The sequence below is a fragment of the Chanos chanos genome, chromosome 4 (genome assembly GCF_902362185.1).
Source record: "Chanos chanos chromosome 4, fChaCha1.1, whole genome shotgun sequence".
NCBI classification, from domain to species: domain Eukaryota; kingdom Metazoa; phylum Chordata; class Actinopteri; order Gonorynchiformes; family Chanidae; genus Chanos; species Chanos chanos.
Genome location: NC_044498.1, coordinates 36998536 through 37014866, shown reverse-complemented (window position 1 = coordinate 37014866; position 16331 = coordinate 36998536). Strand labels below are relative to the sequence as shown.

At 40.5% G+C, this 16331-nt stretch overlaps 1 protein-coding gene across 1 annotated transcript in view; it reads left to right on the top strand.

Moving 5' to 3' along the window:
• The first annotated feature begins 1888 nt into the window (after positions 1-1888).
• Positions 1889-16331, top strand: part of cdh23 (cadherin-related 23) — a 172409-nt gene continuing 157966 nt past the window's right edge. Inside the window, exons 1-2 of the mRNA XM_030770929.1 lie at positions 1889-1970; positions 5620-5694. Of these exons, the coding sequence (XP_030626789.1) occupies positions 1889-1970; positions 5620-5694 (157 nt within the window). The remainder of the gene's footprint in view (positions 1971-5619; positions 5695-16331) is intronic.

Here is a 16331-nt window from a genome sequence, read left to right as displayed (position 1 = left end):
TGCTAAGCAACCCCAGTCAACAGGGACTCACCATGTGTTGGAGCCTCACCTGTCCTCAGGTGTCCTCAAAGAGTTTGACTCAGTTAGGAAGTATAGATCAAACGAAAAGAGAAACAAGTGAGAGGTGTTAGACTTGAATAAAAAATACTTATCTGCTAAATCACAAGCCATGTAAGATCATTCTAGATTATTCTTAAAGTAATTATTTATGTTAATTTGTGATTTTAGACTATTAGAGATGATGAGATACAGGAGAGGTTGAGGATGAAAAAGTGTATTGCCAATTTATGAGAGCAAGAATAACAGAATTGCACAGGAATGTTAATTTTATTTGGACTAGAGAAAGAGAAGTTGTAATGAGAAGTGGTAATTATCACTTCATTTACTGTATATCATAATTACATCCCTCTGAGAGAGGGAATCTTTTGGCTGTATGTGAAATTGATGCCTCTTCATTTCTCTTGTACATCCATGGGAATATACAATAGAGTCATAAAAGAAATGTATGAATATTTATCCATGATTCAATCTCATGTTTAGGAGTTCATTAGGGATTGTGTAAGCCAAATTTATCCAAGCCCAACTTCATTTTTAGGAATTAATGGAAGATATTGTATGACTTTACTCTTATTAAAACTGATTTCCATCCACACTAAACTGGGAATGAGGGAATTCTTTTCAGAGTCAGAGTGCTCATCATCTGGATAAATTCCTATTGTGACAGGATTGTACAACAAAAGCATAAAGTAGTGTGTGTGTGTGTGTGTGTGTGTGTGCGCGTGCGTTTGTGTGTGTGTATGAGTGTGTGTGTGTCCCCAGTGACATTCCCAGTGCTATGACATTAACAGTAAATACCAGTAAACAAACAATCAGAAGCATTCCCTCTCCGATAATTAGCCTAATTACATTGAGGTTGTGTTTAGTATTAAGGGGCATCATTAATTTGGACTCTTACCGTCAGCTTAATGAAACTGTGGCTCCAAACGAGCGTTTCTGTTAATATTGTTTACGTGCCTCTATTTGTTTATTTACTTGTTTTGTGAGAGAAAGACTTACACAAGATGAGCCACGCCCTTGTTGGGGTTATTAAACAAAGTGCAGAGTTCCCGGATAGTCACGAGAGACTTGGTTCCTTTTTCAGGGTCTGTGGTGTCCTATCCCTGGCTGGCCAGTACACTTGCCACTGTAAACACGGCAGATTCCCAAGTCATTATTCTCACAGAATTATTTCACGTTTCCCTCAGGCCGTGTGGTCTGGGAGAGGTCGATTTGTCCACTGGATCATTATGCTGCTGGGAAACTGCGCAATCAAAGAACTTTGCTTGTTGAGGAGCTGAGGGGAAGCAACTGTCCTTGCGAGATATGATGTGTGAAAATCTTCTTTCTTTCTTTCTTTCTTTCTTTCTCTCTTTCTTTCTTTCTTTCTTTCTTTCTCTCTGTCTCTTTCTTTCTCTCTCTCTCTCTCTCTCTCTCTCCCCCTCTCTCACGCTCTAGCATAGCAGTTCAAATAGAGTATTGGGCTGACAGCTCTATTAGCTGTTAGATGTCAAACTGTAAATGTATCACATATAAGGTGATTAGATCCAACAAGATTATGACAAAATGGGAGATTGATTTGACACTATAACATTCACACTTCATTACCATTGACACTCAAGCGTTACTAACAAGCAAAGCAGATGTAGAATTTTCTAGCTTCCAAAAGTGTTTTTTTGGTTTTTTTTAGTACATGCCTTTAAAGCTTCAGTAAGTGCTACACTGAGTCTGCATGTTGGTCTGAGTGTGTTTCAGTGTGTGTGTGTCCTATTCTAAATGTGTAAATGTCAGTGTATATGTATATGTATGTGTGTGTGTGTGTGTCTGTAGCAGTGCGGAGCAGGTACAGGTGATGTTGTGGCACGTGGGATCTGGCAGGATGATTTTGGCCAAGCTGCTCCTCTCCTCCTTTCTCCTCCACTCCTTCAGTGAAGGTGAGTACTTATGTTTTACGCCAACTCTGTCTGCACTGTGCATCCCAAGACTAGCTGTATTTTTATAGGTTACTACTGTGATCAGTTCTACACTCTGTAGCATACACTGCACCACCTTTACTAATAGTCTATTTAAACTCTACAACACCTTTACTAATAGTCTATTTAAACTATACACCACTTTCACTAATAATCTATTTAAACTCTACACCACCTTAATTAATAGTCTGTTTAAACTATAACACCACCTTTACTAATGGTCTATTTAAACCCTACACCACCTTTACTAATAGTCTGTTTAAACTATAACACCACCTTTACTAATGGTCTATTTAAACTCTACATTACCTTTCACTAATAGTCTATTTAAACTCTTCAACACCTTTACTAATGGTCTATTTAAACTCTACACCACCTTTACACCAGTTTTACTGTGCGTCAGCTCTGTTCATCGACTGCATTAACTTCAACTCCAAGTTTACTTACGGCTTGCTACCAATTCTGCTTACACTTTGCACCAACCTTACACCCAATTTACTCATGCTACACCAACTGTGCATGAACTACACGCTGGCTATACACCAGTAATGCTTGTACTTTTCACTAACTCTAAACGATCACAGATTTGACATAGTCATTGTTCCAGCTGTACTCATACTAAACACTAAACTAGACACCAGCTTTACACCAGCATTACTGATACTCAGCTCTGGCTGCACCGTTTTTACAGAATCTTACCCTCTGTATGACACTCACTTTACCACATTTTTATGCCAAGTCTACACCATCTCTTCATTAATTCAACCCTCAACGTCAATCAGCTCCACTTCAAACTCAACAATCTCATAATCTACATCAAAACCTTTACGTTCACATTTCCTCTGCATCCTATCATTTCATACGCTCACACCATGTCCTTGTTCTTATCCTCCTCTTACTCCTCACATACTCTATATATTAGACCTAATATTTCTGTTCTTTTTGCCTAACCTCCTGTTGCCTTATGTTTGTTTTTCTCAATTTTCCTCACTTTCTCTGTCACATCAACCTCTTATCTCATCTCTTTCTCTCTCTCTGTCTCTGCTACCCTTCATCCTTTCCCTGCTGTCCTTTCATGTTGTCCTTTTTAACATCTGACACCATCCCCCTTTTTTCTTCAAGCTGTCACTCCTCTTTTGTTCCCCTCTTTTAGCACAGGTCAGTCCTTTTACTGTGTAAGTGTGTGTGTGTGTGAGAGAGAGAGAGAGAGAGAGAGAGAGAGAGAGAGAGACAGACAGACAGAGTGTTCTGTGTGTAAACACACTAATGTTGTGACAAGACTCCTAGATGGGCAGTAGACACCTTCAATCACCAGCTCCACGGGACTGTCAGAACAGGTTATTAAGACGACGCCATAGCTGCTTTGGATCAACGCGAATGAGTTTACTCAAGTTTACTCAACCACTCACTCTTCTCTTCAGGGCTTTCCTGTCTCTTCTCTGTCCAGCCTTTTTTCATACCTTTCTTTCTCTCTCTCTCTCTCTCTCTCTCTCTCTTTGCCTAGTCTTCATACCCATGTCTGATCTGAGGGGAGCTGGTTTCATGCTTATTATCTCTTGGTGATTGCTCAGAGCTTTGAGGTTTAAATGAAATGAGGAGAAATTAGAGAGAGACACTGATCCTTCCTCATCCTTAAAACACTCGTTAAAACCTACAATGACACAGTGCTGAATTTAAAACGTTTTCCAGTACTGAATTTAAAACATGCTCTAAAACTGAATTTAAGACATTCTCCATCCTCCAGAGGTCACAATATTCCAGACAAGAATTTAAAACTTTTAAGTGCTTTAGTGCAGAATTGAAAATCCATGACAGAGTTTTGATTTTGATCCTAGTGTTGAATTTAAACCCACAATTTTGCCAATACTGGATTTAAACCACACAGTGGCCCAGTACTACATTCCAGTGAGACAAATCTCCAGTGCTAACTTTGAACTGTCAAATAGTAGATTTAAACATCCCAGTACTGAAACTAAAAAATCAAAACCCACAGCGTTTAGGTACTGAATATAAAACTCACAAGGCCCAGATATTACAAGTACAACGTCCAGGGCCTAGTTTAACATTGATTAAAAACCCAAAGCACCTTGTACTGAATTTAAAACAATGCTTCAAAGTTGACTGTAAAACTGGCCTCAGAGAGGGTGGGGGAAGAGGGGTGGAGGTGAACTCTTCATTTTTATAAAAAAAAAAAAAAAAAATTAAAAGGTCCTCATTTGATGAACTGAAATGACTGTGTGAACAGATAAACTCAGTCAGGAACTCCTCTCCTTCATTTACACAATGTCAAAAGTGTGTCCAGAGAAAATTAATATCACAAATTTCTCTCTAATCATAGCCAACCAGAGCAGAAGAGTCTGAGAGAGAAATCCCACCAGACTGTAGATATTGCTCTTTATTTATTTTTGATGATTTTCTCTCACTGATGGGCTGTAATTAAAGGCCACTGTGTAGTTGCTATGGATCTGAGCTGTTACCATTGAGGTGAACAGGTCGATGACTCTGGGAGATGTTGAGTAGGATCGGACATGCAGCGTCTGTGGTTAGAATCGTGTTCAAAGTATCTCTGAGGAGGGATTCAAACGCCGGCACTTCAAACACAGTTCATCTCCCTGGTCCTCCACCTTGTTCTGTTGATCAAAGACCAAAGATCTTTCTGACAAAACAGTATGTCTTCACACTGTCACTAATACTGAAGATGGAGCAAACTCCTACCTGGAGGAGTCACTTACAGTGTTTGTGACAAGGAACTGATGCATGTGTGTGTATAAGTGACTTATGTGTGACGTTGAAACATAGTACACACACACGCACACACGCACACATGCACTGACACACTCTTGCCATGTTTCAGTATAACACACAAGTAAGTTGTACATACAAATGTGTGTGTGTGTATGTATGTGTGCTCTACTCAATGTGTGTGACATTGAAACATAAAGCGAAAATAAAAGTCTAAGTCTAAGTCTAGTCAAGCCAATGGAATACAAATTCTTTAAAGGATAGAGCCACAGGTGTAGTGTAATCACCTTCACATCACAGTGCACACACACACATACACTCAAACACACACCACAGAGTTTGGCCCTGGTATTGATTGGTTGTTGAATTCAGTGAGGTCTGCTCACTGATAGTGTGAGTTTGTTTGATGTGTGCAATCGATCAGAGACTCCTGTAAGTTAGAATGCACACACACACACACACACACACACACACACACACACACACACACACACACACACACACACACACACACACTCAGCTCTCCTTCTTTCATTAACACTGAATTGGGACCAACATCAATGGCACTTATAATGGGACTTATATTCTCTCTTCATAAGCTGCTCATGGCAACATGCACACACACAGACACACACACACACACACACACACACACACAGGTGCAATGTGTGTGTGTGTGCGTGTGTGTGTATAATATAATATCACGCTCTGTATGAGTCAAACGTCCCGGGAGATCTGCAATAATTAATCCACCCTTCCTCTCTCTGTCCCTCTTTCTCTTTCTTTCTCTCTCTCTTTCTTTCTCTCTCTCTTTCTTTCTCTCTCTCTCTCTCTCTCTCTCTCTCTTTGTCTCTCTTCTATTCCACAGCCTTCAACCAACCTCCTCGGTTCCAGAACTACTTCTTCCAGTCCTACCTGCTGATTTATGAGAACACGCCTGTCGGTGAGTGTCCATCTCAATGGTCAGTCAGCACACACTCTCCATGCCTAAAATACTCCTGCAAATGTTTGACAGTGGATGGTGTGTGTGCGTGCGCGCGTGTTTCAAGAAAGAGGTATTTGACAGATGGGAGGGAGAAGAGACACAGGTATTACTTGACAGGTGGCTGAAGTAAGTGTGTGTGTGTGTGTGTGTGTGTGTGTGTGTGCGTGCGCATGTGCGTGTGTGTGATCCTGCAGCAGGTCAGTTCTTTCTCCAGAGACTGACCTCCTGTAGAGGTTACAGGAGCAAACGCGAGCTGAAGCATAGTGATCAGTGCTGGAAGAGCCCCAGTAGCCAATCACGGCCTATGAATTATTCATCCCTCCCCCCTAGACCTTCCCATTCCTCTGTTCATTCACTCAACTCTTCTATCCATCAGGTTAAAGTGCACAGTCCAGGTCGTATGACTTCTCTGACCCCTCAAAGCCGTATCATACTTGTCTTATACAGGTATTATGTCCCCATTGTTATGCCCGTCATGTTGAAGGTTTCTGTCTGGAGAGCTGAGCCTGCACTTCCAAGCTATTGTGACTGTACAGATTGAGCTGCAGTTGAACCTAACATCTGCACCGAATGCCTGCACCTTCTTCTAATTCTCTACAGTGAACACCTCTCTCAAGACCTGACTCTCTAACAGGAAAAAATGAGAGCTTTTGACCAAAACCCTATAGGTATCCAAATAATGTTTGCTTAGAAAAAACTTCTTCAAACACACAGTCCCGATACAAATTTAGTGACATTAGTAAAAGAGAACACGGGATGAAGGAGCTGTCGAAGAGGACTGGGGCAGAGCTTAGTCATTCAAATATTCAAATACTTATCTGACCCAGGTCTGACCCAAACTTATTAACCGCGCCTGCTGAGACAAAACAAAGTGTTTCCGTGTGAGGAGGAAGATTCGGGGTTAGGATCAGTTAGAGTAGGTAACCAGCAGGTTTGTTTTTCTACCATTTTGTCCCCTCTTTCGTCAGTGTTTTTGCAGGTAATGAACATCTAAAATAGGCTTGTATTGTCACACAGAAGGGAACATATATGAGTTGTGTGAGCACAGATAATAGAGAGAAAAGATGGCTTGAATGTACAGTATTTTTGGAACTTGCATCCTCACGCTGTTGAGTATGTGGAAGATAGATGGAAATTTCGAGAAGTTTTTTCACAGCACATTGCTTTTTGGGATATTTTTTAGACCACTTAATAGAATTATACTGGGTTGTTAAAAACATGTACAATTTTCTAAAGCGGCTGATCTTTCATCTTTCTCTTGAAATCATTTTACCTTCAACTGCAGTCTAGATCAGTCACAAAGAACAGTTACGTCAATCCAGTGTACGGAACAGTGTGTTTGTGTGTGTGTGTGTGTGTGTGTGTGAGAGAGAGAGAGAGAGAGAGAGAGAGAGAGCGAGAGAGAGAGAGAGAGAGAGAGATGAAGATCCTGTGAATCTTTAAATGCATGTGTTTGTGTTTTGCTGATTGTTATTCGCCTTTTGGTTGCTTTTGTAAACTCATGGTAATGCGGACTTATAAAACGGCTGTGTTGAAAGTAACATTTTCACAGCTGGTCTTTAAAAGTGGCACCTCTGCTCTCGTGTCTAACCGCTGTCCAAGGTGTTGACGTGATGTGTGCTAGCTGCTTCGTCTCGTATTTATTCCACCATTTTGAGCAGCTCCAGTGATTGACAGAGCAATTTGTGAGTGTCTGGGTTTTCATCACCTCCTGAGCCTTGTCATGAGCTCTTGAATTAAAATAGATATATTGGGGTTACTGATATAAGGCTTCATTTTTTATCTCTAAAACGACAAATATGCCTCTCTTGCTCTCTCACTGTACCGCGCCTGGGCTATCTCACAATGTTGCTAGCCATCTCATAATCTCATATTACCTGAGTAAGTGAGCGAGTGAGAGTGTGCGCGGGTGCATGTGTGTGTGTGCGCGTGTGTGTGTGCACGCACGCGCGCGTGTATCCACACATTTGTGGAAGTGCAATTGTCAACATATTTGCCATTAACATGCTAACATACTAACATTCGGTATCTCAGCTAGAATACTGAGTAGTGCTCTGGACAGTTTGACAGTGGTGCGAGACAGTGCAGGAGCAGGATGTTTAGTAACTCTTAGCATAATGAGGTAAACTGCACAAGTAAACACAAGTATAACAGTGCATGTGTAACACTAATATAGTAGACCAATGACAGTACAATCACATACAAGAGCAGTTTGTGTTATTTTGTTTGACTATGTAAGATGGCTGTAGAGTAGACTGTATAAGAAAGAGTTGGTCACAGTTCCATGCCAAGATCTCTAGCCTAGACCCTTGTAATAGGTTATGTCAGATTAGATAGAGAGCCTGTGTAACTATGTGAAAAGCAAGTATAACAATAGTATAGTAATCTGTGTGACAGTAGTGTAGTATTATTAGTGTGGTAGACTATATACAATTATTATTAGTAATGTGCACACCTGAATTACAGTAGACTGTATGATGTAGACCAATAGAATTTTTTCTGTTTAGCAGTGGTAGAGTATGTTAGGTAGTGACAGATGTTAAGTTAGATGGAGGATAAAATTGCACAAAAGAATAAATTGCAGAAAAATGTGATTAGTTGGTTACTGCTCTGGGCAACTGTGATCTGAAAGGTAAGGTATTGTGGCCTAGACCTACAAAATAAAAGCACCGAACACGAATACAAAAGAAAGGCATGAGAGCGAACTGAGAAAACAATAAAAATGAAAAAAAATGTGCCCCCTACTCACTGTTTTTGTTTTTTTTAAACATTTCTGTCTTATGAATGCTTATGTTCTGTTGTTTATTTTCATACGCTTACATATTTAGATTACTTTAGATTTAGATTACTAATTTGTCTCAGTGATTTCCAGTTCATTCACATGCTTTTATTTGGTTTTTACAGTATGTAATATTTACCTTTCTTTTGTGCATTTACATGTGTCTGTGTAACTTCCTTTTACTTTTGTGTTTTGTAGTTTGCTTATTTATTTATTTATTTATTCCTGGGCACCATATAAAAGGCTACTGAACAGCTACACTTTAACATAACATTTTTCCAGCATAAGACACAAAACAAAACATACCCATTGTGATATGAATATAAGGTATTGTGGCCTGGAGGTGAGTAACAGCTTCATCCATCAGGCTGTCAGGATGCTAAACTTTCTCCCCTCTGCCTCTAAAAAGTCTGGACTGTCACACACACACACACGCACACACACACACACACACACACACACACACACACACCACCTACTACTAAAATACTGCTTCTACTTACTCATCCTGTGGATGACGTATTATTAGCACATCTTTTTTATCACTATTGCACTATATTTGTTACCATTACAGGTTTTGTTCTTGATCTGTGCCTTGTTATTGTCCCCCCTGACCCCCAACTTAACTTATTTTTAAATTCTTAGTACTTTTTAGCACATATATTTTTTTATCCCAGTATTTTTAAGCCCTTTTTAAACCCTTGTTGTTTTGTTTTACTACATGTATATGCTGACACTGGGGTCTGAGAGAAACAGCATTTCGATCCTCTATGTATCCTTTACATATGGCAGAATTGACAATAAAATTGACTTTGAGCTTCTTCTTATCTTATCCAAACACATTTCATATGGAGTAGGAGCACTCAAACTCAGTGAGAGTGAACTAAAGCAGTAACGTACCAGTGTCCTCCGGAGTACAGCCATTCTGTTATGAAGTCTCTTTCCTTAAACACTGAGTGTGTCAGTTTGCCCTCAGAACAGGGTTGTCCGTGACCTCATTGCCATCTCTGACTGTGATTGGTGGCCTGACAGCAGGGTTGACTGTGATAGGTGAGGTGAGCTGTCAGCCATGTCGAAGCTGAGGGCTTTTGATGGCTTGTTCAGGGAGGGTGTTGAGGGTGGGAGGGGGCCGTGTGATTGGCCAATTTGTCAGCATTATTGTTTATTAGCGGCGCAGATGTCCTCGCCCAGGAGGACTTCCAGAACATTCACACGCTGCCCACTGAATCAAAACTAGGGACACAGGCTGTCAAGTGGTACAATGTTAGGGAGTGGATGAGCCTGTGTGTGTGTGTGTGTGTGTGTGTGTGTATGTGTGCGTGCGTATGTGTGTGCGTGCTTGTGTGTGTGTTTGTGCGCGCGTGTGCATGTGTGTGCGTGCGTATGTGTGTGTGCGTGTGTGTGTGCATGTGTGTATGCGTGTGTTTGTGCGTGTGTGTGTGTGTGTGTGGGTCGGTGTGCGTGTGTACTTGCGTGTGTGTGCGTGTGCGTGTGTGTATGCGTGTGTTTGTGCGTGTGTGTTTGTGTGTGTGTGTGTGTGTGTGTGCGTGCGCGTGTCAGTGTGTGTGCGTGCTTGCGTGCGTGTGCGTGTGCGTGTGTGTGTGTAGCACATCTGAATGCTCAGACTGTGTGAGTGTTGTGTCTCATCAGCTATGCAGGTTTATTATTTTACACTTTTTGTAAAATTTCATCAAGGGCCATGCATTTTCTCACTAACAAATTGGCAAGTGGCTTAATTAGACTAATTACTCAATTAGCTAAGAGTAGCAAACACATTCATCTGTTTAAATGACAGAACTTTTCGGGCGTGCATTGCTTTGAGTAAAGGGCATAGACTGCATAATCACTAAACTACAGTTTAAAAACACACTACTCTGTCGCTGGAAAAGAGCAGAAAATCTGAGTGATAAGCATGGGAAAGATTATCTATAATTTTCTACACATATTTCAGAAAAAAGGCTAGACATATCAGAGACTCATAATCTGTGTATTCATTTTGTGTCTGAATTTTTAACATATTATATTTCTTACATATTACATTTTTATGTTTGTAAATAGCTTGCACTGTTTAGAATGTGGATAGATAGATAGATAGATAGATAGATAGATAGATAGATAGATAGATAGATAGATAGATAGATAGATAGATAGATAGATAGATAGATAGATAGATAGATAGATAGATAGATAGGTTTCATTTGGTTTCTGTGTTGTGTGTGAATTTGAGCCAACTTTAAACATGAGACTGGTTCACTCTGTATCCACACCCTTTAATGAGCTTGTATTGGCTGGTGTTAGTTACCCCACTAACATTAGGTTGGTGCTGACTCATGTTGGTGATGTAACAGGAGATGTCAGGAGAGTTCTGTCTGTTCCTCTGTGTATTTCAGTGTGTGTGCCAGAGTGAGACAGGGTTGTCTGAACTCTTTATTTGAAACATACCTGTGTAGGATGTTGTTTCGATATTGGGAATAGCGCCCCCTGCATAGGGTGAGGTCTGTCTCTCAGAGTTTGTTCAGCACCCTGGACAGCGCCAGAGGAGCAGTTAAAGTTGCCTTCATTTCGACAGCATGAGAAAGCCTTAGTCAGTATGTGGTCAGCCATATGTACTGGGAACTGGGCCTCCACCAGCCATGGCTTACTTCTCCAGAATTTGGAATGTAACAGTATTGGCAATCAATGCCCTTAAATAATATCTGTGCATCTGTGTGTGTGTCTGTGTGTATGTGTGTTTGTGCATGTGTGTGTGCATGCGCAGTATGTTTCAGTGTGTTAAAATAATGTGTGCAATGTATAGCAATGCATAGTGATAAATGTATATATCACTATGTGGATGTGTGTGTGTGTGTGTGTGTGTGTGTGTGTGTGTGTGTGCGTGCGTAATACTGAGGAGGTAGAAGGTTGTGTCTTGCAGTGTGAGTTCAGCGTGTATATCTGTGTGTGTGTGTGTGTGTGTGTGTGTGTAATACTGAGGAGGTAGAACGTTGTGTCTTGCAGTGTGAGTTCAGCGTGTATATCAGTGTGTGTGTGTGTGTTCCCGGGCTTCTCTCCAGGTTGTTCAAACTGTTCATGGTGTGTCATGTTTGTTTAAATACACTGTGCATGGATATTTGATCAGACAAGTTGGAGCTACTTCACACACACAGCAGGACACACAGATTCACACACATTCTACACACACAACACAGAACATGACAGAACATGTACTATGGTAAACATTACCTTGCATCCTGAAAACACAACAAAATGTAACTCACACTTTTGTCATCCAGACACAATAAATGTGGCATTGCTTGAACTTATGAGATATTAGGTAATTGTGCGTGCGTGTGTGTGTGTGTGTGTGTGAGTGTGTGTGTGTGAGTGTGTGTTTGGGTATGTGAGTGTGTGTGTGTGAGTGTGTGTTTTGGGTGTGTGTATGTGTGTGTGTGTGTCTTTGGGGCAGAGAAATAGAGTATAATATGTTTATAATACGTTTATATGAAACCATGTGCGTGCTTATTACGTGTGCTTATGAGCACATTTGTGTTTGTATATGTGTGTATAGGTGCATATGTGAATGTACATATACTTGTCTAGTTTGGCATGTTTCAATCCCTGTGCATTTACCAGTGCATTTACCAGTGTGTTTGTTCTCTGGCAGCCTGTGCTCTTTGTGCAGTGTGTGAATTGAGAATAAATTGTGTTGATTGTGATAGGTAGTGTGCTCTGTAATTAAGTAAAACAGTCTCTGATTAAATTCTCATCTCTGTATACACTTTCCCCTGATCTGTCTGATTCAATCATTCTCCACAGTGTAATTAAGATTGTGTTGGTGGCTGAGAGTTGACCATTCAGCCACACTTGGTCTCCTTTTCTCTCACACACCACCTCATTTGCATATGCAGCTATAATCGCTTGCTGAAAATAGCTGGGTTTTCTTAGGTACAGTAACCTTTCTGACATGTGCAGAACTGCAGTTTTGAAAATCAAAACATTGCTAATTTCATGTAGTTTCGTGTACTTTAAAGTTTGTTTAACTGTTCTCTCCTCATGGAGCAAAGCCGTTGTTCTTATTTTCTAGAATATTCTATTTGTTCTTTATTGTTGGATGCCATTTTGGTTCCTCAGCTGAGGAATTCATTTCAATGTTTGATAGAAATTGAAGTAATTTTTGTATTTGTGGATAAATGTTTCTCTAAACAGATCCTGTAATATTTTCATTTTCTTCTTCATACACTTGGGTCTCAGTAAGTGTTTATGGAGATGTATAGACAGAATGTAAATTAGTGTCAAACACAAATCAAAGCATTACTCATGCTTGAAACATTTCTCAGCTCACTTCTTGTGCTCTTTACTCATGAGATGAAGGGGGAATGAACTAATTTAATTTCATCTTTACACCCTTAAAAATTCATATGGGGTTATAGTTAAAAGGCCTCACACACAGGGCCTGAAATTTTTTTTTTTTAAGTGTTTTTTTTTTTTTTTTTGCCCTGCCTCTGTGGCCACTGTGGCTGGAGACTTTTAAAATTCACAAGCCAATTTAATCCGCTAAAATATTTAATCCCAAAAATATCAGAAACTGATCAGAGAATGTGAGAGTGTATATTTGTTTGGATTAATTATATCCAAACGTCAGAAATCAGAAATTAGAGAAATAAAATTCTCTCCTTCTGGGGGTGGACGGTATAGAAAGTACACCGGTATGAATTTGCCATACGGTATGGATTTTGACTATACCGTGCTGACCGGTAGAGCCCTCACAGATCTAAAGGGGCAATAATGTAACTACACCAGTGCGAGACAGCAGTGCACTAAACCGTGCCCAGTCTACCAGAAAGAAGAAGACTGTGTTCGAAAACTCATTTACTCAGTCACCATGTACTATATAGTGAATACGATGTAGTGCACTGTGTAGGGAGGGAGTATGTGGAATTTTTTTTTTTTTTTTTTTTTTTTTTTGAAGCTTAAAATTTAATTTTTTTTTAAATGGCAAAGATGATTACAATCCAATCGAAGGACGCCAGCTGTACACTGGAGTGTGTTTTGGGAATCCGGCCCCAAGATTAGAGCTACTCTGTAACAAGAAGATCGTGACAGATTTGTAGGACAATGTTGTCAAAAATGAATAAAAATAAAGTTCTGGATGTAGTGTTATGTTGGAAAGTTTATGTGAACATTTGCCTGAACTTTTTTGTGTCTAGCTATACTAGCTAGCGAAAAGTGCTTAGCAAGCTGCATCTGACATGCAGAAGGCAAGGGAGCAGATGTTGAAGCTGTGCCCTCAACGTCAAGTGGCATTCTGTCATCCTCAGTGAGCTCAGAGTCAGAATCTGACACAGACTGGTACCGTACATATTATTACCATTACTCAATTTGTTTTGTGATCATCCTGAAGTTTCAGTGCATTGACAGATCTAAATGAATATTTATTTTGATGATTGTTGATTGATTGTTGATTGATTTATGTATGATAATTACTGCAGTTTGAGCTTGTTAAATAAATGTCTTTTTATTAGTTTCTCATATATATCTACATAAAAAATGGGCTTTATTTTGGGCTTTATTTTTTGTCCACTACCTTATTATCCACGTCCATCTGCTCCTGCACATGCGCCTCCTCTCCTCGTCCTCTGCTCTCAGGAAATTGTCACTGTCACTACTATTGTTAGCAGAGTTTCGGTTTTCAGACTCAAGGGTCATGGCCAAGCACCCTCCAACGTCCGCAAAGAGTCCAATCCCAAACAGGTCGGCAAGTACATTTGAGCATATGATTTACTGGCTCTCAAAATTTAGACAAGGAAGACTCTCGCTGTTGATGAAGATGTTGATAAAGGCCTGGGCTGTGACAGAATAGATCCCTTTTCCCTCATTTTCACTGCACTGTTCAGACAGGCACTATTTAGTGCACTAATTCATTTATTTTTTTTTTTAAAAACACACATATTTACAAAAAAGAATTTGTTTTCTCATCATCGTCTGTATTGTGGTCGCATGAAGACTGTTAGCCAACATTAAGGCATGACGATTTAGCTATAACCGTGTAGCTTAGATTGAGAGAATTAAGCACATGCATGCACACGTACACACACACAATCACACACACACTCACAAACAAACTCACAGATGCAGTTCCATGCTGTTGTCCATACCGAGAAGTTTAATTGTATACTTAGACTTGTGCAGTGTTTGTGTGGCATGACATTTAATTGTATATTCAGATAGGGTTTGACAGAATTGTGCAGCGTTTGTGTGGCATGAAATTTAATTCTGTATTCAGACAGATAGTTTGTCAGTCTCATGCAGTGTTTGTGTGGCAGAGAGACAGCTTAACGGCCAGAGCTATCATTTTGTTTATTTAGACAGTGATTTGTTTTCAGTCAACAGACGAGCTTATTGTTTTCAGCTGGCCTGTCTTTCCCGATGAAACTACTCAGAGAACATTCAGATAATCTACTCTTTTCTCTTGGTTTGCTGTGACCCTGCACTGTCCTGTCCCTGTTACACTGTCTTTCTGCTATCCTTCACACTTTCACCCCTCTCTTCCCCTCACTCCCTCGTCCACCTTGGTCCATGTGTTGAGTTATGATGTGATTAGAGGTTTTCCTCTCTCTGCTCTTCTCTCCAGCACAGGCCTCACACTGTTGTCTGTCAGAGAACAGTTCTTGGAATGAAAGAGAGAGAGAGTGAATGAGAGAGAGAGAGACTTTCATTTTTTAACAGGGACTGTCGGGCATTGCATTATTTTTCCACCAACAACTTAGAGGGATGACATCACTGAAGGCCCAAAACATCCACAATGCTCAGATGAGAGAGAGAGAGAGAGAGAGAGAGAGAACAGTGATGGAGTTAGAGAGGGGATGAGAGAAACACAATGTGGTTGTCTATGAGCCTGTCGTAAAAACCTCAGTGTGCAGGTATGTGTGTGTGTGTGTGTGTGTGTGTGTGTGTGTGTGTGTGTCTGAACCTGTATTTGTGTGTGTTATGCTGTAGAGTGTCCAGTCTCCTCAGGTGTACATTTGTCACTGTCTGAGGGCTTTACTGCACCTACAATTGTGTTCACACTCCAAGACCTGTACCTCATTTAAAGGAAGCATAATGCGACACCCCTCTCGCGCTCTGTCTCTCTCTCTCTCTCTCTCTCTCTCTCTCTCTCTCTCTCTCTCTCTCTCTCTCTCTCCCCTTCTCTCTCTGTCTCTGCATTAGGCTTATCCTTCAGTATCTTTTTTTTCTGTTAGCTGGATAAAGACCTAAGTCAAAATGTCAAGGCTTACTACACATGACATACACACGCATAACACACACACACATACAAAAACACACACAAGTTTTCTTTCACAGTTGTCTTCAGTGACAAAGCATTCTCAACCAATCAGAATGCCCACAAGGGGTTTAGCTAATCCAATCTCTCTGCTCTATCTTCTGATACCTTTCATTTCTCTATCCCTCTCTCTCACGCTCTTTCATCATCATCATCATCATCTTCATAGGAGGATTACCGCGATCCTCTTCCATATTTCAGCGACCCTAGAGTCTCTTTATGATGGTCGTCTGTTTTTATTGTTGCCATCAGAGCACACAAATTTAAAATCTGTGCCAAGAGGGATTTTCTTGATTGGTACTATTCCGTTTCTCGTTGTCTCTCCCCCTCTCTTTTTTCCCCTCCTCCTACCCTCTCTCTCTTTCTCTCTCTATCTCCCTTGTTCCCCTTCCCTCTCTCCTGGAAATAATGGCTTACATGCTTGAGTGCTGTCTGCAAACACTCCATCCATCAGGGCTGAGTTGCGTATCGTTTCCTAAAGCACTGCAGCTAGCACAAAGTCGCCCGACGCCC